Source organism: Amblyomma maculatum, chromosome 1, assembly GCF_055883805.1.
Source record: "Amblyomma maculatum isolate TAMU_Amacu chromosome 1, ASM5588380v1, whole genome shotgun sequence".
NCBI lineage: Eukaryota > Metazoa > Arthropoda > Arachnida > Ixodida > Ixodidae > Amblyomma > Amblyomma maculatum.
The window spans coordinates 141,929,355-141,953,350 of record NC_139344.1 but is presented as its reverse complement, the minus strand read 5'-3'; the positions used below and the strand labels follow the sequence as shown (position 1 = coordinate 141,953,350).

Below are 23,996 nucleotides of genomic sequence, written 5' to 3'. Positions count from 1 at the left end.
TATCAAGAAAGGAACACCTCCGGTGCCGCACACATGCACTTATCCCTCCGTGTGCGGTATCCCTTCTCCACGGTCTCACCCGGGCAGAGGAGGTTGCGCCTAGGAGGATTCGGGTCGGTGTTGCCCTCAAACCAGCTGTCACCAGGACGTGGGCTCACTTCCGACACTTATATCCCCTACCATGGTGCCCTATCGGTAAAAACGAAAATGTTGAAGCCAAAATTCACCACTTGTGGGACTGCCCAGCACTGAAACCGACACGAATTCGTCACCTGACGATAGCTGGCCTTTCAGCAACCAATCCTGCCTCATATATCGCTTAGACGCAGAGACCTCATCATCACTCACTCCTGGACGTCATAAAACCAGCTAAACTTTTTCCATTCATTTAATCATTTATTCATCTTTCATCTCATACCCTACTGATGCCTTGAGGCAATAAATATTATTAAAAAAACTGGCCACATTATCGAGATCCTCGGACAATCTTTGGGAAACCTGAGGAGGACGTTGACGAGTGGCTGAAACACTACGAAGGAGTGAGTAAATCTAATCGCTGCAACGCTGCAACTGACTTGGCTAACTTGGAGTTCTTCCTTGCCGCCACTGCCTTCGATTGGATCGATAATCATGCGGATTCATTAAGTACATAGGCTATCTTTACAACCGAGATCATGAAAATTTTTGGGGACAAATCTACAAAGAAGAAGCGCGCGGAACAGACATTGCTTAATCGGGCGCAAGTACCCGGAGAAATTTGCACTGCATACATCATCATCATCATCAGCCTGATTATACCCACTGCAGGGCGAAGGCCTCTCCCATATTTCTCCACTTAACCCGGTTCTGTGCTAGCTGCATCCACTTGACCCCTGCGAAATTCTTAATCTCATCCGCCCACCTAACTTTCTGCCGCCCCCTGCTACGCTTTCCTTCCCTTGGAATCCAGTTTGTTACCCTCAGCGACCATCGGTTATCCTCTCTTCGCACTACATGTCTTCTTCTTCTTCTTCTTCTTCTTCTTCTTCTTCTTCTTCTTCTTCTTCTTCTTCTTCTTCTTCTTCTTCTTCTTCTTCTTCTTCTTCTTCTTCTTCTTCTTCTTCTTCTTCTTCTTCTTCTTCTTCTTCTTCTTCTTCTCCCTCGTTGTAATGGCACATACCCACAGTGGGGGATTGGCCAGAATTCGTTGTAGGTGACATAATATTTTTGATAATGTCGATTTGACTGTATGATATAGATAACCTAATAATTAGGAGCTAGTGTTGCTGAAATAACTTGAAATTTTGAGGCGATATACATGTCCTGCCCATGTCCATTTCTTCTTCTTAATTTCCACTAGAATGTCGGTAACTTGAGTTATTTCCCTGACCCACTCTGCACGCTTTCTATCTCTTAATGTTACCCCTACCATTTTTCGTTCCATAGCCCTCTGGGTTGTCCTCAACTTAAGTAGAACTCTCTTGGTTAGCCTCCACGTTTCAGCCCCGTAGGTGAGTACAGGCAAGATGCAACTGTTGTATACTTTCCTCTTGAGCGATACCGGTAAGCTGCTAGTCATAATCTGCGAGTGCTTGCCAAATGCGCTCCATCCCAATCTTATGCTTCTTGTTATTTCCTTTTCATGGTCCGGATCTGCGGTTACTACCTGTCCTAAGTAGACATATTCGCCTACTACTTCCAGTATATCGCTACCTAATGTAAACTGCTGTTCCTTCCCGAGGCTGTTGAACACTACCTTAGTCTTCTGCATATTGATTTCCAAGCCTACCTTTCTACTTTTCTTTTCCTGCATACATCAAAGCCCTCTTAAAGCTATGCCAGCTAGTAAGTCCCATTATGCTTGAAAAAGAAAAGTAGGCCACCTCCTGAAAGGAATTGCGGAAGACGTTTATAAATTCCTGATTTGAAAAGAAGCACCACCGCGGACGTTATAAAACATCGTAGAACATTTGAAGCTCTCAGGCTGCGTCGAATCAACCCTAAATTCGGAAGACTGGACAATTTCACCTCTATAGGCAGTGTTGAAGCCTGTCTTTCACTTTGTATGGCTGAATGATAACGGAGATTGTGCGCAAGGTATTATCAAGATCCAGGGACATCATCTGCAGGGAAGAATATCGGCGGCACAGTTGTGCACCGCAGGAAGATGTCGTCGCCCTGTCCACTCCGTCCGAAGCGGCGCTTCGCATATGGACGAACGGAGTAACTGTACTCAATGTTATGCCCACCAGCCGACCTGAAGAAGGTCCGCCTACTCTGGGGACGTGGTTTTCAGCATCGAGAGCCTGGCTACAATCAACGTCGCGAATTTGTTAGTAAGGACTCTTATGGTGATCGCTGGCACCCTCAACCTGCGTGTTATAGGTGTGGCATTGAGGGACATATCGCTAGATATTGCAGCCACCGTTTTCCAACCAATCAAAACTACCGACTTTCAGTGAACATTCACGGACAACTGCACACCGAACAGTAGCGATCCCCGACTATGTCCGCTTGGGACACATACCATTCGACATATTTGAGGAGATTATCACCTGCATCTGATTGCAGTGTGACGCCGCCACCTCAGCGCCAGCAGCGGTCACCTTCCCCTCGACGTCGTTCTTCCCCTCCGCCTCAGGAAAACTAGGAGGCGCGGCCGATGGAGGTGAGGTCGTCGACGAGTCGATGACGTCCATATACCTCTACCCGTGTTAATGTTAAAGAACAAATTGGAAATGTTTATTGAGGGTGTGAAAACAATGGTTCTTGTTACACTGGTGCTACAGTATCTGTTATGAGTTTAAGTTTTAAGAACCGTTTAGGTAGGAAAATAATGTTTAGTGGTGACCGTGCAGTGTTATTCCGTGGTGTCGGTGGTGAACCTTTAGTTCCACTTGGTGTGTGTGCTTCAGACGTTATTGGTGGCCTGAAATTTAGAACAGAATTCACAGTGCTGCCTCGGTCAACGCATGATGTGATTCTTGAGATTGATTTTCTGCAAGAATGTGGTGCAACTTTAGAAGGTTGTATGGGAGAGATTGCATTTAATTCTTCACTACTTTCGGCTCTTGTGAATGACTCGTCACCTGATTTTGGAGCATTTGCGGTGGAAGAAAACAGAATTTGGCCAGCTGGCCAGTGGGTTTTCTCTATTCACAGTCAGTGCGAATCTTAGTAGTAGTAGAGACTCACCTGCTCTGAGAAGAACATACTCGTGCCGCGTTGCGTCGTTCCCGTCACCAGAGGTCGCATTGAGCTGGCCTTGTGGTAGAGCATCCGCCTCGCATTCGGGAGGTACGGGGTTCGATCCCGAGTGCCGCCGGGTACCCACCGGTTTCCAATAAGTACAAGATTTCCCCCGGCCTGGTGCTCGGCTCTTCTGGGGGGAAATGCTTAGGAAAAGGGTCCATGAACCAAAATGTTGGTTCAAGAAAAAAAAAAGGGCCACATAATGGGCTGTTGCCGCGCAAGGCGGACTTATTGTTGTCCGATGGCGGAACGAATCACTGCCACATCGGCGCAACTATTTGGGCCGTGACCCCTTTTCCCAAGCATTTCACTCCAGAAGAGCCGAGCACCAGGCCGGGGGAAAGCTTCTACCCATTTAAAAACCGGTGGGTAACCGGCGGCACCAGGGATCGAACTCGGTACTTCCCGAATGCGAGGCGGATGCTCTACCACAAGGCCACCACTCTAAAGAGCCAGCTGTGTTGCCTCGGGGCCTAAAACTCGCCCGTTTCGAGGAAGGTTTGTCAGGTTCCGTCGCGGCTTTAAAGAGTTCTATCATCGAGCAGTCCGTACAAACAGGTATGGAGACTCAAATTAAGGCTATGATTAATATGTCTCTTTCCACACTCGAGCGTCGAATTCTAGGGGAACTACTTCTGAAGCACGTGACTGCAGTGCTCGACTTTGCCAAGGACGACTCAACACCACTGCCTACCAGTCGTATTCATCATACGGTCAACACCGGCTCCGCACCTGCGATACGTCAGAAACCCTATCAAGTCTCAGCAACTGAACATAAGGTAATAGATAAGCAAGTTCAAGAGATGCTAAAGCGCGTCATTATTCGAGACTCTTCTAGTCCTTGGGAAGCTTTGGTTATCCTTTTTAGAAAAAAAGATGGCACATGGAGGTTTTGTGTTGACTACCGTCGCTTAAATACGGTCACGAAGAAAGATCTCTACCCGCTTCCTCGTATAGATGACGCAATTGACTGTCTGCACTAAGCCTTATACTTTTCTTCTATTGACTTGCGATCAGGCTACTGGCAAATCTTCATGCCCATTACAAATAAAGAAAAGATGGCATTCGTAACGCCAGACGGACTTTATGAATTTAACGTTATGCATTTTGGATTATGTAATGCGCCTGCCACATTCGAGCGGTTCATGAATACAGTCCTACGGGGGCTAAAGTGGCAAATTTGTTAGTTATTTAGACGACGTCGTAATTTTTGACAAAACATTTAGTGGGCACAACAGCCATCTGGATGCCATGCTTGATTGCATGGAACGAACTGTTCTTGTACTGAATTTAAAGAAATGTCATTTCGGGGATCGTGAAACAATTGTTCTCGATCACTTAGTTGATAAAGAAGGTGTTCGACCAGATCTCCAAAAAATTGTAGCTGTCGAAATTTTTACGGTGCCCCAATCAGTAAAAGAACTGCAGAGTTTTTAGGGTTATGCTCGTTCTTTCAACGCTTTTTACCAAGGTTTGCAGACATCGCTTACCCACTCACGTGTCTACTGCAGAAAGGTCCACCGTTCAATTGGACCAGCGAATGTGACACAGTTTTCCGTCATCTGAAATTTCTTTTGACATCGGGCCCCATCCTACGCCACTTCTGTCCTTCATAACCAACTGAAGTACACACTGACGTAAGTGGTATCGGCATCGGCGCTGTGCTTTTACAACGCCATGGCCGCGATCAACACGTGATAGCATATGCCAGCCGCTCGTTGAGTAAGTGCGAAAGAAATTACACGGTTACTGAGCAAGAATATCTCACCGTTGTTCTCGCTGTACAGCGCTTCCACTCCTATCTGTACGGGAATGCTTTCACCGTCATGATCGACCACCATTCCCTTTGCTGGCTCATGAGCTTTCGTGACCCCTGTGGATGGCTCAATCGATGGGCTTTGCGCCTAAAAGAGTTTAATTTTACTGTGGTGAATAAAAGCGACTATAAACACTCAGATGCTGATTGTATTTTGGTTTGCCGCTTCAAACGACTGATGGCGACGCAGACAGCTTCGATTAATACTTGACATCACCTTCACAAGTCGCTTTGGGACGTTAAACCCCACAAACCAACCAACCAACCAACCTTCCCCAATGTTCGAGTTTTCCGAACTGAGCAACGCAAAGAACAGACATTAATCTCTTTGTTTGATGTGGCCAAATATTCTACAAAAACACTTTTTGCATTCGCGAGGAATTGCTTTACAATAATTTCGCCTCTGGGGGAGCACGCATGCTGCTTGTCGTGCCGAAAAGCTTACGCATCACTGTTGTTGAAATGATGCATGACGAAGCCACGTCTGCGCACTTGGGAGTAGCCCGAACACTCCACCGCACACAGCAGCGATTTTACTGGCCGAGGATGCGTTAAACTGTCCAGCGCTATGTAGCCAGCTGTATTCAATGCCAGTGTTTTAAGATGCCGACTTCAAGCTCACCGACAAAACTGCGGCCAATCACACCTGCAACAGCCCCGTTCGAGCAAGCTGGCATTGACCTTCTTGGACCTTTCCTACTGTCCTCTGAAGGAAACCGATGGATTCTTGTGTGCGCAGATTATTTAACCTGCTATTGTGAGACAGCTGCTATACCATCCACTACTGCGTCTGAAGCATCTCATTTCCTACTTCGATTCGTCATTCTTCGGCACAGCCCTCCTGCAGTCCTCATTAGTGACCGTGGATGCCAATTCACAGCAGACGTTGTAGAAGTAGTTCACCTCAGCGCCTGCAGTTTTCGTCACTCGACGCCTCATCATCCCCAAACGAACGGTGTGGTAGAACGCACTAATCGGACGCTCACCAGCATGATGGTTATGTACGTCGCTGCAGATCATAAGGACTGGGATGGCGTCCTCCCGTTTATTACTCATGCATACAACACAGCTCAACATGAGACAACTAGCTACAACCCCTTCTACCTGCTTTAAGCCCGCTTGCCTGGTGGCTGCCACCATGCAACGCTCCGGCAACTTTCGAGCGAATGATGGACATAGTTTTCCGTGGCCTAAAGTGGAAGACGTGCCTGTGCTATGTGGACGATATCGTCATCTTTTCACCTAATTTTGAGACGCATGCATGCCGTCAGAAGCACGTTCAACATGCCGCCAGCCAGCAGCTGAACTTTAAAAAATGCACTTTTGTTGCTCGTGAACTCACAATTCTAGGTCACGTTGTTTCGAAAGATGGTGTACGCCTTGAACCCGCTAAACTTCGTGCCGTAACGATGTTTCGCAAGCCATCCTCCATTATGGAACTGTGAAGTTTTCTTGGGCTTTACTCTTATTTTAGGCGGTTCATTCACAGCTTCGCGTCAATTGCTGCCCCTTTTACTCATCTGCTCAGCAACGATACCGCTTTATCGGCTTGGTCACTTGCGTGCGACGACGCGTACAACACCCTGCGTCGTTTTCTCACGGCCCCTCCTATTTTGCGCCGGCTCTGACTGAAGTTCACCCGGACACCACTGATGTTGGTCTCGGTTCAGTGCTTGCCCCAGCGCAAACTTGGTTTCGACGAATATGCAGTTGCGTATGTCAGAAATCAATATGCAGATGACTAAGTTAATGTTCAACAGCCTCGGGAAGGAACAGCAGTTTACATTAGGTAGCGAAGTACTGGAAGTAGTAGGCGAATATGTCTACTTAGGACAGGTAGTAACCGCAGATCCGGACCATGTAAAGGAAATAACAAGAAGAATAAAATTATGACTCACAGCTTACCGGTATCGCTCAAGAGGAATGTATACAACAGTTAACCTGTACTCACCTATGGGGCTGAAACGTGGAAGCTAACCAAGAGAGTTCTACTTAAGTTGAGGACAACCCAGAGGGCTATGGAATGAAAAATGATAGGGGTAACATTAAGAGATAGGAAGCGTGCAGAGTGGGTCAGAGAAATAACTCAGGTTACCGACATTCTAGTGGAAATTAAGAAGAAGAAATGGACATGGGCAGGACATGTAGTGCGAAGAGGGGATAACCGATGGTCGCTGAGGGTAACAAACTGTATTCCAAGGGAAGGAAAGCGTAGCAGGGGGCGGCAGAAAGTTAGGTGGGCGGATGGGATTAAGAAGTTCGCAAGGGTCAAGTGGATGCAGCTAGCACAGAACCGGGTTAAGTGGAGAAATATGGGAGAGGCCTTCGCCCTGCAATGGGTATAGTCAGGCTGATGATGATGATGATGATGATGATGATGATGATGATGATGATGATGATGTATGTCAGTCGCACACTTACCAAAGCTGAGCACAACTACCTAACCGGAAAAGTGTGCCTTGCCATTGTGTGGGCCATAGGCAAATTTCGTCCTGCTGGCTTTCTTCGTTAAAGGACCCTTCCGGCTGCTTAGCCCGATAGGTGCTGTGTTTCCAAGAACATGACATTCACGTCGTCTACCGGTCAGGCCGCAAACATCAGGACGCCGATGCCTTGCCTCGCTCTACGCTCGCAGTCGAAATCGCCAGCCTCTGCGAAATCGAGATTCCTGCACCGTCTCCCGCAACCAGTCACATGCCTTCTGAACTGCGTAAGGATCTTCGGATCCGGGCTCTCCTGGACCTTCTCTCCCGCACATTGGCGGTTACACCATCGCGCGCCCAGCGCCGCCAAGCTTCACATTTTGAAATACGCGACAATTTGCTCTACCGCCGAAATTAACATTCTGATGGACGAATATGGCTACTCATCATTCCTCGACACCTACAGGTCTACATATGCTCATTTTTTCACACTTACATGCAATGCGGTCACGCGGACCTTTTCAAGACGTACACACGCCTGCGCCTCCGGTACTACTCATGGCATGTGCAACTTTGTTTTAAGTACGTGCGCTTGTGCCTCGACTACCAGCTTCACAAGACACCCACTCTCCGTAAATCTGGAGAGTTACAGCCGCTCCCTTGTCTGTCTCGCCCTTTCGACAGCATTGACATTGATTTATATGGGCCTCTCCCATACACTTCATCTAGAAAACGATGGTTTATTGTTGCCATTGATCACTTGACGCGGTATGATGAAACCGCCTCACTCCCTGCTGCGACAGCCAACGATGTAGCATCATTTCTTCTGCGCCGGTTCGTCTTTCGACACGGCGCTCCCAGTGAACTGCTTAGCGATAGAGGCCGCGTCTTTTATGTGACGTTATCCAAGTTCTGCTCCCAGAGTGCAACGTTATTCATCGAACATGCACTGTGTACCGCCTTCAGACCAACGGCCTAACTGAATGTTTTAACCGCACTCCGGGTGACATGCTCGATATATGTTCGTCAGCTCGAATCACACGAACTGAGATCAGGTTCTTTCGTATACATTACGTTCGAGTACAATACTGCCACACAGTCTACCGTAGGTTTTTCTCCCTTCTTCTTTCTGTATGGGCGACATCCCTCCATCCCATCGATACTGTGCTGCTTGTGGCGATCCTTTCGAAGAACTTGAGGAACGCGCCGAGATCGTCTCTTCTCTCGTCGTATTTCCGAAGCTACTTGCTTGTGTCTATCTGCAAGACGCTATATCCTTTTCGTTTCCCTGAACTTTGGAGCTGAAGTTTCAGAGTAAGCAATTCCTTTTTTCCGTTTAAATTCCGCTTCTCGCTCTTTGGCCACTGTATTTCTTCCTTTCTCGACTTCAATTCGCGCTACCTCCCGTCCCTTTTCTGCTTTCGGTTCCATTCGAGCCCTCTACAGTTCTTTCTCGGCTTTCTCTCCTTCTTCCTCGCCTTCAATTCGAGCTCTCTCCCGTTCTTTTTCTGCTCTCTTTCTTTCCCCTCTTCTCTCTGACTGATCCATCTTAGCAGTTCGGTTTCGGACAACCCCAGCTGGGCGCCAACCTCAGTCAGATCTTTCGATTCATATCTGAAGTCCAAACTGTTTAGACGCAGCCTAAAGTCTGCTTAGCAAACTTCGGCACCACCTCTCGCTACCGCTCTGCTGCTACACTGTTTGCGACCTGTTCGTAAACCAATTTGACTCGTTCTCCGTTCTCTGAGCTTGAGTGCACCAAACGTCCTGTCGCGGACGCCAGAATAATTGTTACTCGTTAATAATTATAATTTTATTAACAATGCGCCACTATTGGTGCGCACACTCCTAGAGTGTGTGTGTGTGGGGGGTGCAGCTGTTTCGATCTCAAGGGAGATGCCCTCGACTACCGTGGCAAGCTCAGCTGGAAGTCAACTACCTGTAGTGACAGAGAGGGATCGCCGTTTGGTGCGCAGCTTTCGCCTGTTCAAGCCAGGGTAAGGGTCAGAGCCAAAATTATTAAACAAAAACAAATATAATACACAGCTAGAGAAGATACAGAGGAATTCACACTAATACTTAAGGTACACAGACAAGAGGGTCACAGAAAGGCAATGAAAAGCATACAACTAAAGAGGCCTTCAATAAACACAGAGGCTTAACTGAACAATACACGAGAGAGTCAGAGCAAACAACAAATTGCTCACCGGGCACTGTCGAGACAAACGTCTGGAGAGTCACGATGTGGATGTCCCGTAGACGAGCGCTGCTTCCTCGCAGATCAGTGGGCTTGTCTAACAGCGGGTTGACCACAAGATCCGAGCAGTAACACCCGATTATAACTCTCTGCAACACTGGTTAACTGGCTTGCTGGCTGAAGCGACCTCAGTAAATAAGACACGCCGCGTCTGTCTGTTACAACGCGCGAAAGCTGCGCGCACATACACGTAATTTTCGCTCTGCGGCGCCCTCTCCTCCTCCCGCCGAGACGTGCGTCGTCATTGGTCAGCTTCCGCCGAACCTTCTGGAGAGATCCGGTTGCTTCTCCGACCGGGTGAGTCACTGTCGCCGCGAGTGATGAGGAGGGGGTGACGCCGATGCGCGCAATTCTCGCGCGGTTTTAAAAGGAAACGTTTCTTCAAACCACCACGCGCGCGCTTCTTTCACGCTGCACCACCCGTGTTTAAATGATTGCGACAGTATAGCGCATCGCATCGCTTCGCACCCGGTTCCTAGCACATCGCATTCATGTAAACAGGGATAATGCGCTAGGAAAGCGCATCGCATTAATGCGCCAGGCAGGGCTGGATAGAGAGGGGTAAGTCGACTTTCCTCGTGCATGTAAATCCGGTAGCTTCGCATTAAGGACAAGATGGCGGCGTCCGGCGAAGCGGCAGCCGCTTGCCTCACCATCAATTCGTCGTTGCCGCTCCACTGTGTCTCGTGTTCGCTGCAAACGAGTGGTGCACGAAGCTTTTTATTTGTCTTAAGATGCCCGCACCACGGATATCTGGCGACAACACGCCTGAAATTTTAAGATAGCTTCTGAAATCGGGCAGGTGATAGGCTTAGTAAGCGTTGTTGGGCGTCATGGACAGTAAGCGCGGGATGTTCAAATACTTTCGGGTTGGATAAACAAAGGAGAAGTATTTAATTTCGCTTCATACGCTGTTTTGGTATTTATTACAGCTTTCCTTTTATTTTGGTATGTATAAAATAAATATTGTGAGCCGCCGCTCGAACAAACGTCTTTATTCCAGCCACAATCTGGAACGCTGCGCGTGATCTTGCGAACACCGGTGAATAATGACGATGCTGCGTATGTTACAGGTGAAAGAGGTGAAAGTTCTGACACCGCGTTCACACAAATTCGCCCAGCAAGGAAGCGGCCATCCTGGTCGCTGTCTAGATTGAAGCGGGTCGGCGGGTGTACGGCTTCATGCGCGAAACATGAACAACTTCTGAGCGCTGACGCCGACCGGCTACGGTATGTGATGGGACAACGCGGTAGTTCACGGGAGATGTTTGCTGGAGCACGGTGTATGGACAGATATAACGATGAAGGAATTTCTCGCACAATCCAGGCGTGCGGATCGGCTTCCGGAGTAGCACTTCATCACCGGTTAAGAAGGAGGCAGTGCGGTGGTGCTGGTCGTAGCGGTGCTTCCGTTCTTGCTGGACGGCTTCAGTGTTGCGACGAGCAATTTGCCGGTAAAGTGCCATACGCGTAGAAAACTGGTCGCCCAATGATGCAGATGGGGAGACAGGAGCTGAGAAGAAGGTGGTGTCGAATAGAGTTGTTGGATGACGGCCATAAACTAAGAAGAATGGGCTCAGACAGTCGTGCGTTGAACGGCGAAATTATATATGCATATAACGAAAGGCAAAATGGTGTCCCAGTTCTTATGGTCAGGGCTGACGTACATGGATATCATGTCGGACAAGGTGCGGTGAAAGCGTTCGATGAGGCCATTGGTCTGAAGATGATAACTAGAAAATGTCTTGTGGACGGTGTTGGCAGCGTGGAGTACTTCCGCCAGGACTTGGGAAAGAAATGTCTTCCCACGGTCGCTAATCAAGGTACGGGGAGCACCATGACGCAAGACGATCGCTCGCAGGAAAAACTCGGCAACTTCAGAAGCGGCACCGGAGCAAAGAAGGGCTGTGCCAAGTGGCGGAGGTGCCCTTAGTATCTCAAGCCTCTCGCTTTCGACCTGTCTACTGTTCCCCCTGGTGCTCCGTTCCGGCCTTCGCTTGCCCTCACACCCCTTCGGTATGAACGAGGGCAATAGAACCCGCCCGTTCCCGGAATTTGCCCCTGCTGTTGCCACTACCCCTACCTGGACCATCACCAGCCGCCAGCGTGATCCCCAGCTCTTTGCCGGCCTTCGCGGCGACGACGTCGAAGTCTGGCTTTCTAACTACACCAGAATGAGTTCGTTCAACCGCTGACATGACTCCCACAAGCTACTGAACGTTGTCTTGTACTTGACTGACGTCGCAAAAACGTGGTTTCTCACTCACGAGGACCACACCTGATTGGTAAACATGCACCCAGCAGCTGCGGAAAATTTTCAGCACGCTATCTGGTCGTTCTGAGCTGGCTAAGAGGAAACTCGCCGCCCGTCTTCAGCAGTCTGGTGAGTCCTACACATCATATATCGAGGATGTTTTAGCCCTTTGCCGCCGAGTCGATGCTGCTATGACGGAAGCTTAACGCGTTCGCCATATTGTTAAGGGCATCGGAATCGTCGCATTCAACGCCATCCTGGTTCAGAACCCCTCCACTGTGTCGTACATAACCACCACCTGCCAACGCCTGGACGAACTTCAGTCGTGCCGCCTGCAGCAAGATAACACCAATGACGGCGTTCTTATTGACGGCAACCTGCGGACCATTATCGCGCTCCCTCCCCTCTGCGCGCGCATTGAGACCGGCCGTGATTGTACATTGGTTTACAAGAAAGGAAAGGCGCAGTATCTGTCAGGCCTGAGAGAAGGAAGGTGAGAGTGAAAGCAGAGAAATAGGCACCGTAGTGGAAGGTCATGAGTATGACCACCTCTAGGCCTTTAACGTGCACAGACATCGCACAACCCAGGGCTGCGTCTTCATTTAGGTTAGGTTTTTGGGGAAAGGAAGGCGCTGTATACATTTGGGCAAGCACCACGAAATCCTGGGCACTCAAACTTAATTAGGTCAAGGTTAATTGAAGGCTAAATTCAGTGTCGCACGAAGACCTGCCTAGCGTAGAACTTTCGCTCCATTGTAAATGGGTTTACAAGAAAGGAAAGGCGCAGTGTCTGTCAAGGTCACTTAAAGGTGAAAACTTCAAGGTCTTCGACGGCTTCCCGAGGTAGCGTAATGAAGCTTCCGCTTCAAAAGAAATGCCTAGCTTTCAAAGGTTCTCGCTGTATGCGCGCCGTTTCGAATTTTGCCGCCATGCCGGGAACGCTGTGGTGGCTCCTGCAAGATGGCTCCACCGGTCGCACCGGCCGCGCACGCCTATTGCCCAGCGCGCACTCCCTGGCCGCGGGTCAGCTGTGATCGGTGCACTTATGAAAATCGACCATGATTACCCGATAACGCCCGGCCAACGCTCAGTCCAGCCATGCTGGACTACATATTGCCGGACTTCTTCGTCGAAGAAAAGGTGCGTACACGCCGTGCGTTCTCTCGTCCAGAAATTTCGTGGCGATCGGATGACGTTTGAACCTCGGTAGTCTGCTCCAAGCGCGGCGGTCTCTCTCGCCTGCGGGCGACGACACGCTCGTAGCCGCACTGCTCTTCGTCGTTGATCTTTCGAGAGCTAGATCGGAATTCGGCTGCGCCCCTACCAGCCTCCACAGCGAAAAGGCTACTGTTCGGTACTTGGTGAACAGGGCTCACGGGGGGCCTTGTACGGCTAAGCCTAATAAGCGAATGATGCCCGGAACGGACGTGTGAATTGTGATCCATGAGCTCAGCCTCTTTTGAAAGCGCTGGCGCGGCAGTCCTCTCGTGGGTGGATGCGGGCTCTAACGACGCGTCCCCTTGCGATAGCTGCGCAGCTTTTTTGCAGTGGCAAGTTAATTGAGGAAAAGCGCACTTCACGTGTGAGTAACGGGGCACGTGAAGTGGATGGGCAGACACAATGAATGAGCAGTTGCCTGCGATCGGACACACGTCACTGTTCCCAGTGACCTTCCCATACATCCTGACGGGATGTGACGGCACATATCTAGCAACATTTGTGGCGCCTTGTGGATACTCCTCTGTTGCATAGGGTGAAAAATCGGCATTAGCTAAATCTCCCGTTTCCGTCTCACAGCCGCTCCAGGCGAATAAAACTGTTGTGCTTAACTTCTCCGCCCTTATAAACTGCACCATAAGACTTATTCAATGAACGATCAATCCTAAATGATTGGGATGAATTACGTGCACTAGCTGTTCATCCCCCACCTCAGGTATTTATTTCTGTGATGTACACAGAAATAAATACCTTGCGTTCGTGTGTGTCTGAACCTTTTGGTTTTATTCTCTTGTTAACACCTTTCTCACAGTGTTGCTGCCTTGAGACGGCTTGGAACGCTATTTTTCAGAATGGTCTTTAATATAACTTCCACTGAGGAGCTTATAGAAAAATAGTTGTACGTATTTCCGTTGCTCCATTTCTGAGTGCATCGTCTGAAAGCAGAGTTGTTCGCAAAACATTTGCTTGTAATAAGTTACATTTATAGCCTTGTAATTATTCGATTACTTGTTTCAAACGGTAACGTCCTAGGTAATTCAGCTCTTTTTTGTTTTTGTTTTTAATACGAGATGTAAGTTTTAGGGCTATTTGTTTTGGGTAAAGCCCGATTTTACCCTATTTCTGAAAAAACTGTGCCCGCAGAAATGCTCTGCCCCAGTTTTCGCGCAGGCGAGAGTCAGCCGACAGACAAAGAATACTGCGTATCCTATATATCCTGCATGTAATATCATACATGTCCTCAGGAAAGATGTGTTTTGTCGATGTTACCGAAGAACAGCACCACATTACTGAAAGCTTGTTATCAAAAGTTTTCCGCGAAAATCTTCACAAAATGGTATTGCACTATAAAACGGAACGTCTCAGAAAAAAAAAAAAATTAAACCAGTTGACGTTATGAAACTTTGGATTCGTACTGGACCCTTTCAAGAAGCGGCTCCTGAGTGTGTCGTTTGATGACTACCAACCTCTCCTGATTTCCATTATCGACGATGTAGACTCACTTCGCGAGGTGTTTAACCAGTACTTGGTGGAAGCAAGCCCCACTAATGCAGGCATAGACGTCATGGACTATTGGTACGACTCAACTTAGCGCTACCCTGGGCTAGCAAACGCCGTGTTGACATTGTTGTGCCTGGCTAATGGTAGTTGCGATGTTGAGATAACGTTCTCTCAGCTGGGATACCTCCAAAAGCCGCACAACTCTCGTACGGAAACCGAATGCTGCGAATGGAAACGATTATGCATATTAACAAGGACGTGTAAAAATTCCATGACCAGCTTGTAGGAATAGCATGTTTCATGTTCCAAAACTGGTCCAGGCTCTTTACTGTCAGTAATTATTAATTGCTAAATAAACGCAGAATTCTGGAATATTTTCTTGAGGACTGCTAACCAGCCTGAAACATAGCTCTAATTGTTCCCCTGTGATAAAACAAAAAAGCTAATAAGTTATTACAGCTAGTGAACGTTATCACAAAAAAAAAACAAAAAAAAAACCCTCAAATTTCGGAATATTTTCACTAAAACCCTGATTTCTCCCCTATTATCAAGTTTTAAAATACCGCCCGATTTACACCCCCCCCCCCCCTCCAATGTGCAAAATTAAAGGACCCGAAAATGAACAACCTTAGATGTAACGAGCAGTGCCGTTTTGAGGACCTTAAGTAGACGGCAAACACCGGTGCTAGCAAGAAAGTTCCCTCCGTGACCGAACGATAACGAACCGGCTGCTGAAAAAGTATCATGCAATAATGTTGGGCGATGATCTTGTCACCACATTCTCCTACGGTACCGCAGGCGATTTAGCACAATAAAGTGCGCAAAAGCAAGGATAAAGTTGAAACTACCTTTATTCAATATATATATTGTAGGGGTGTGTTTATTCGGTGAACCCAGGTGATTCCAGCCGCTCAGGGGAGACTCGCAGCGAAGCGTCAGGCGTGGCGAAAGAGCAAGGCAGCGAACAACTTCTTCGTCCTTGAGAGCGGCAGCACGCGACGCATGTCAGTGGTTATATCGATGAAGATTACCACACTACAGTTTCCCCCCGGGCAGAGAAGGAGCCATCCTGGCGACTCATGGTGCCGAAAGGACAGACGGATCGTAGTAGGGCTTGATTCGGTCCACATGAACTATTTCGCGTCCACGGCGACGCAAGTCCGCAGATGGCGTAACCGGCTCAACTACGTAGTTCACAGGAGATGTTTTTTGAAGGACTCGGTATGGACCGTGATACCGAGCAAGAAGCTTCTTTGACAGGCCGGCGGTTGTGGCAGGAACCCAGAGCCACACCAGGGAGTTGGGCGCATATGAAGGCGCCTCACCAGTGTCACGATGGTGTTTTTGTTGCCACTGATTTTCCTTTGTAAGCGAACGAGCGAGCTGACGGCATTCTTCTGCGTACTGGGCGGCGTCCGAGAGTGGCGTCGATTCAGAAACATCAGGGCGGTAGGGAAAAAGCGCGTCCATTGTGCAGGTTGGCTCGCGCCCGTAATGAAGAAAAAAGGGAGAAAATCCGGTGGTGGTCTGTATCGCAGTGTTGTACGCGTAGGTTACGAAGGGAAGAACGTGGTCCCAGTTGGAATGAGCGTCGTTGACGTACATGGCCAGCATGTCACTCAGAGTACGGTTGAAGCGTTCTGTCAGGCCATTCGTCTGAGGGTGGTAAGAAGTAGCGGTGCGATGAATGATGCGACATTCTTTCAGTAGGGCCTCGAGAGCGTCGCACAAGAAAACGCGTCCGCGGTCACTGAGCAGTTCCTTCGGAGTCCCGTGGCGAAGAATCAAGTTGTTGAGAATGAACAAAGCAACGTCTCTTGCAGAGGCAGAGGGTAACGGTGATGTTTCAGTGTAGCGAGTCAGATGGTCTACTGCCACAATAATCCACCGGTTTCCAGCAGGAGTAGTCGGAAGAGGGCCATAGAGATCTATGCCAACGCGGTCAAACGGACGAGCAGGGCAGGGTAACGGCTGCAACGAAACAGAGGACTTCTGAGGAGTTTTTCGGCGTTGACAAGATTCGCAAGCGCGCACGAAATGTCTTACGAAGCGGTACATTCCACGCCAGTAAAATCGCAGACGTAGGCGCGTGTAGGTTTTCAATACGCCACCGTGAGCACATTGTGGGTCACCATGGTACGCAGCACAAATGTCGGCACGGAGATGACGCGGGATGACTAGAAGCCACTTCCGTCCATCAAGCAAATAATTGCGGCGATAGAGAAGACCGTCACGAATGGAGAAGTGGTGGGCTTGGCGGACGAGCGCTTTGGATGAATGACCGGGAGTAGGACTTGAGAGAAAATCCAAAAGTGCATTGATCCAGGGGTCATTCCGCTGCTCGGTAGCCATGTCGATAGTTGTAAGAGTCGACAAATCGTAGGCACAGACGTGGTCAGACGAATTATCTCTAGGCAATGGCGAGCGGGAAAGAGCATCCGCGTCCGTATGCTTTAGGCCTGATCGATAAATGACATGAATGTCAAACTCCTCGAGACGAAGAGCCCAGCGAGCAAGGCGACCGGATGGGTCTTTCAGAGAGGCAAGCCAGCACAAAGCGTGGTGATCGGTCACAACGTAAAATGGTCGACCATACACATAAGGACGAAATTTTCCGATAGCCCAAATAATGGCCAAACATTCCCTTTCTGTGACTGAATAATTATATTCTGCCTTTGTCAATGTTCGGCTGGCGTATGCCACAACATACTCGCTGTAACCAGGCTTACGTTGGGTAAGGACGGCACCAAGCCCAATACCGCTGGCATCAGTGTGGATCTCCGTAGGCGCAGCCGGATCAAAGTGGCGTAGAATGGGCGGCGAAACCAAAAGGCGGCGTAAAGTGTCGAAGGCTTTATCGCAGGCTGGAGTCCAGGCGGAAAGGTCGGAGCTGCCGGCAAGGAGCTGGGTCAGAGGAGCGATGATAGAGGCGAAGTTCAAGATGAAACGTCGAAAGTAGGAGCAGAGGCCGATAAAGCTCCGAAGCTGCTTCAGGGAGGTTGGCTTCGGGAACTCTGCAACTGCGCGAAGTTTGGTGGGGTCGGGAAGAATGCCGTCCTTAGAAACTACGTGGCCTAAAATTGTGAGTTTTCGTGCGGCAAAGTGGCACTTCTTCAAATTCAACTGAAGCCCAGCGCCGGCGAGACACGTGAGGACATCCTTTAGGCGGAGAAGGTGAGAAGAAAAGTCGGCAGAAAAAACTACGATGTCGTCCAGATAACAAAGACAGGTCTGCCACTTGAGTCCACGAAGAACAGTGTCCATCAGGCGCTCGAAAGTAGCCGGGGCATTGCAGAGGCCAAAGGGCATAACGTTGAACTCGTATAATCCATCCGGTGTTATAAAGGCAGTTTTCGAGCGGTCATTATCAGCCATCGGTACTTGCCAGTAGCCGGAGCGCAAATCCAAAGAGGAGAAATACTCGGCTCCCTGTAAACAGTCCAAGGCGTCGTCGATTCGCGGCAAAGGATAGACATCTTTGCGCGTGATTTTGTTAAGCCTACGGTAATCGACGCAAAACCGGATGGAACCATCTTTCTTGGTGACCAAAACAACCGGAGAAGCCCATGGGCTGCTAGATGGTTGTATGACGCCCCGGCGAAGCATGTCGTCCACGTTGTCAGCAATGACTTGGCGCTCAGAGGCCGACACGCGATAAGGACGCTGTCGTAAAGGTGCGTTTGTACCAGTGTCGATTGCGTGCGTAACGACAGACGTGCGACCCAGAGCAGTGTGAGGAAGGTCGAAGGCAGAAGTGAAGTTCTGTAGAAGAGCAGCGAGTTGATCGCGTTGTGCGGGTGGGAGATCTGCGTCAATAGCTTGTTGAAGAACATCGGGTGGTGTCGAAGCGGTCGCTGTATCGCAAGAGCTGAGCACATTAACGTCTAATGAAGTAGGCGTTGCAGGAAGAGTATTTACAAGCTCGGGATCAAGTTCTTCAATACGACCGAGACACTCGCCGCGTAGCAGGACGGACGGGCACGAAAATGGATTTGAGACATACATTGCACTAAGGCCATCTTCGAACTTGAGGACAGCAAATGGAAGCAGGAGGCAGGGATGGCGTGAAGCGGCGTCGGAAGGTGTGAAGAAGACAGTCGAACTAATAACGCTTTCACAGGAGAGTGGAACGAGGGCAGCAGAAAATGGAGGAATGTCTGTGTCACTGGCGACGAGGAGTTTTGCAGGCCGGGTAGGGACGTCACACAAGACGGTATCACAAAGAGGTAAAAAGGAAACTTCCGCGCGGGCGCAGTCAATAACGGCATGATGAGCGGAAAGGAAATCGTAGCCCAGGATGATGTCGTGTGAGCAGTGAGCCAGTACAATAAACTCGATGGTGTATAAGACGTCTTCGATGAGAACACGGGCCGTGCACGCTGCTGAGGGATGAATGCGCTGGGATGAAGCGGTGCGAAGCGAAAAGTCGGGTAGTGCGGTGGTCACCTTGCGAAGACGACGGCAAAGAGATTCACTGATGACGGATACGGCAGCGCCCGTGTCAACAAGAGCGAGTATTGCGACACCGTCGACGAACACTTGTATTACGTTAGCGGGAGAAGACGGAAGACTTGAAGAGTTCGAACCAAGCGCAGTTCTTGCCCCGGGAACTGCGACTGTTAGTTTCCCTCAACAGCGCCGGTAGAACGTCGGGGAAGCGGTGATGGTGAACGGCGACGAGGGGAAGATGATCGGCGAGAGGTATACGTTTGATTGTCCCGAGGAACGAACTCGGAACCGGGTTGAGTTCTCGGCGAGGGCTGGTCGGCGTCGTACGTGTAGTTCCAGGGGTCAGGGCAAGAAGGTGGAAGGCGTTGGCGGCAAAGACGGGCTACATGGCCCGGCAGCCCACAAGAGTAGCAAATTGGCCGGTTGTCTGCGGTGCGCCAAGGGTTCGTAGGGCGTTGGCGTACCCTTGGAATACGGACATGGAACGCCGACCCAGGCGATGGTGAAGGATGGTTGGAAGGGGCGGCCTGGTAGGAAACAGGTGCGGTTGGCATTAGCGGCCTGGCCGCAACTTGGGCGTACGTTAGTGGTGCCGTTACTTGCGGTGGCACGGGGCTGGTCGGAAGCACTGGGCTGGGCGAGAGCACGGAACTGGGCGAAAGGACATCAGCGATATGGTCTTGCACGGCACGCCGTATGGTAGGGGCCAAAGACGGAGCCATGTCAGGAACAAGGCGACCAGTGTCTTGTAATTGAGGGACCAGGGATAGCTGGCGGGCGACCTCTTCGCGAACGAAGGCTTTTATCTGTTGAATCAAAGGGCTGTCCTCAGATGAAGTAGAACCACCCAGTGCTAGTGTAGAAATGGTGTCGTCTCTAAAACCGGACCGCCGGGTAGAAGCGCGCTGCTTTCGAAGCTCGTCGTAGCTCTGGCAAAGTTTAATCACTTCACTGACGGAGGCAGGATTTTTCAGCCAGAGCATCTGACACGCGTCCTCGGAGATACCTTTCAAGATGTGTCCGATCTTAGCCGCTTCGGACATTACTGGGTCGACACGTTTGCACTGGTAAACGATGTCCTCTATATAACTTGTGAATGACTCTTCGGCATGCTGTGTGCGCTCACGCAAGCGTTGTTCTGCTCGGAGTTTGCGAACTGCAGGACGGCCAAACACTTCCGAAAAATTCTTCTTAAATGCAGACCAAGATGGCAGGTCTGCCTCATGGTTGCGAAACCAGAGGTTCGCCACGTCGGTCAAGTAAAAGATTACGTTACCTAGCTTAATAGTGTCGTCCCATCTGTTATAACTGCTGACACGTTCATACGCCGACAACCAGTCGTCGACGTCTTGGTCAGCCGTGCCACTGAAGAGGCATGGATCACGCTGCCGTAGAACGCCAGAACACAGTACCGTGGTTGGTAGGGGCGCCGATGTCGAGGTGGTCTCGTCTGGCATGGTGGAAGCAGTGGTCAACGTGCGGCTTCTAAGTTCCAGGGTGGATGGGAACGTACCCAGCAGCACCTGCACCAATTGTAGGGGTGTGTTTATTCGGTGAACCCAGGTGATTCCAGCCGCTCAGGGGAGACTCGCAGCGAAGCGTCAGGCGTGGCGAAAGAGCAAGGCAGCGAACAACTTCTTCGTCCTTGAGAGCGGCAGCACGCGACGCATGTCAGTGGTTATATCGATGAAGATTACCACACTACAATATATATATATATATATATATATATATATATATATATATATATATATATATATTGCCAACATCGTCGGTAACAAATGGATTATAGTCGCGACCGATTATCTCACACGGTATGCGGAAACCAAGCCGGTGAAGCGTGGCACGTCATCTGAGGTCGCCCAGCTTTTTATGCAGCAAATCGTGTTGCGCCATAGCGCACCGTCCTAAGTCATCACCGATCGAGGCACGGCGTTTACGGCACAACTTATGCACGACGTATTTGAGCTCAGTCACACGAGCCATCGCAAAACCACTGGCTATCATCCACAGACGAATGGCCTCTCGGAGAGACTCAATAAAACGATCGCCAACATGATTGCAATATGTACATAGACTCCCAGCACAAGACCTGGGGCAAGATTCTCCGGCCCGTACGCCACATATGCCTACAACACTGCCATCCAAGAGACGACGCGTTTTACGCCATTTCGCCTGCTGTATACGGGCGTGACGTTCAGACGATGTTGGATGCCATGCTTCCGTGCTGCACTGATGATCATCTTCTCACGCCAGACGCCGAACAGTTTGCTCAGCGCGCCGAGGAAGCGCGTCAACTTTCCCGCATTCAGATTCAGCAACAGCAGGCCAAGGATACGCGTCGCTACAACCTCCGTCATCGACATGTCACATATCAACCTGGAGAGCAAGTTCGGGCGTGGACACCGCTGCTCCAGCCCGGCTTGTCTGAAAAATTAATGTCGCGTTACTTTGGACCTTACGAAGTTTTGCGCCGTGTCACGGAAGTACGAAGTCCTTCCAGCGGTTACTGTGCAGCCCTCGCGTCGGCAACCACGCCCTGAAGTGGTGCACGTTGTCCGCACGAAGCCCTATTTCACGCGGTATTGTGAACTATGCGCTTGTTTCGTTGTCGTGTAGGGCACCCTACCCCGCTTCCGTTTTCTATTTGGTTTCTGTGCAAATCCTTTTGTTTTCGCTTTCACCGCCCATCACTCGCGCTCAAACTCTGCTTTCGTGTTTTTTTTTTTTTTTTTTTTTTTTTTTTTTTTTTTTAGGAGGAGGAGGAGTAATGCCACCTGGTGTTCCCGAGATTCTTAGGTGGCGCTTTAGGAAGAAAAGACGCTGAAGTCGGCTCGCGTGCTCTGTGCAGAACTCTGGCTGTTGGTACAGCTCCACCCTGTCATTTAGGCACGTCTGGCCCTATTACCCGTGAAAACACACACACACACACACACACACACACACACACACACACACACACACACACACACACACACACACACACACACACACACACACACACACACACACACACACACACACACACACACACACACACACACACACACACACACACACACACACACACACACACACACATATATATATATATATATATATATATTTATTTATTTATTCATTTATTCATTTATATACAGTGTCAGAAGGAAAAGTATCTCTGTCACGTGAGATGATCTAGGCCAAAATATAACCCTGAAGACGTGGATGAAAAAACAAGACATAGACGCTGAGCACGGTTAGTACCTTTTCCTTTTTTTTTCACATTTATTTTCTTTTTCCAGTAAGTGCGACTAATTGCATTAAAGTTCGACACTCAGTGCCTTTAAGGCACTGTTGTAGAAGCGCTTAGCAATGCAAAGAAAAAAATCGGTAGCACAGAAAGGACCATTCGCTTAACAAACATAAGCCTACTGAAAAATGAACCTGCTCCGCGATCAAGTCGCGAGAAACAAAAATTCTAATCTGCTTCCATAGTGCATCTACTTTTCATGCTCCTTGTGGCAACTGATATGTGGAACAAACTTTAATTATAGTAATTTGAGATTACCTTTTAAAACTAATTAAGCACGGGGTACTCACGGTCATGCCTCCGTTTATGAAAATTAGGTTGGTGCCAGTGAGTGTGGGTTCGCCAAAGACTCCCCTATTTTCCCAAGTATTTTACCTCAAAAGAGCCGAGCGACACGCTGAGAAAACCATGCATGTGCAGTTTTGGAAAACCGATGGGTGCCAGGTAGCTTTAGTTATCGAATCCAACGCCTCTCTAGAAAGCCGATGTTATTGCTCCGGCAGTCCAGTGGTTCGGGTGCCCACCGGTTTCTTCAAATGGGTACGAGCCGCGGCTCGACCTGCTGCTCGGCTTTCGATCGCGGCTGCACGGCTTAGGAAAATAGCCTTCGCTTTCACCATTTATAAGACTATCCTGCTCTTACAGCAGTTCGTTTCGTTTATACAAATTTGTACGTATTGGGTTCCCAGTCGTATGCTTACTTATCTTCTTTTGTATGCTGTCATCACTCCATGTATTTTCTTTTTTTTTTTTTGCGTGTGTTGTGTAAGGCTGTTTCCAGTACATTGCCTATTCTCTTGCTTTGTATAAATATTGGAATCAGCTCATTACATATTCTTGCGCACGTGCTTATGGGTAATGCCCTCAGCTTTCTAAGGCGGAAAATAATAAATTCTGCGGATTGAAAACGAATAATCCGGGAAATTTCGCTGCTGCACACACCCTGCTTTATATTCAGAATAGTGCATTTTCTTTTTAATCTAGAGCTTTTCAAGGTAGCTAAAGTGACTTTCCCCACTGGGCCCGCAAATCGCTAGAAGAAGCCAACTCTTCAATTACTTGGTGCAAAAGCAGGTGGCGTGCAAGTACAAAGGAGAAGGTAGCTATGAATAATAATAATAAAAAAAAAGGAACGTGGGTCTGGGGGCACCAAAAAAGTAAAATACACTGAAATGATTTCATGGAAACAGGGAAAACAATGAAGGACAAAAGGGGGTAGCTGGAAACACCGAGTAGCGGCGCCAAGGTGGTGACGGCGGCTACTGCTGCATGGGAGGCAGCGCGCATTAAAGTGTCAGAAATTTGGGTTCACTCGATTATGGCGTACACATCTGAAGAGTTACATTTTCAATAATATCAACTTACTTTTGTATTCTAGCTCGCCGTTTGCTTTTTCGAGACGGCGTTTGGCTATAGTTAGCGTGAACAGTTTTAGGCTTCATTAGTCCCCTCGCGTCGTATTCGCGCAAATACGGTTGAACAGTAATTTCCCCAGCACCTGATGTCCGTATCAACAATATAATCAAAAACTAGCATGTGGATGTTAGTGCATAATT

At 49.1% G+C, this 23,996-nt stretch overlaps 1 protein-coding gene across 1 annotated transcript in view; it reads left to right on the top strand.

Annotated features, from left to right (window-relative positions):
- Positions 1-13,002: 13,002 nt before the first annotated feature.
- The window catches only part of CngB (Cyclic nucleotide-gated ion channel subunit B), a 64,307-nt gene continuing 53,313 nt past the window's right edge, over positions 13,003-23,996 (top strand). The window contains exon 1 of the mRNA XM_084589139.1: positions 13,003-13,121. Within this exon, the coding sequence (XP_084445265.1) occupies positions 13,080-13,121 (42 nt within the window). The 5' untranslated portion in view covers positions 13,003-13,079. The remainder of the gene's footprint in view (positions 13,122-23,996) is intronic.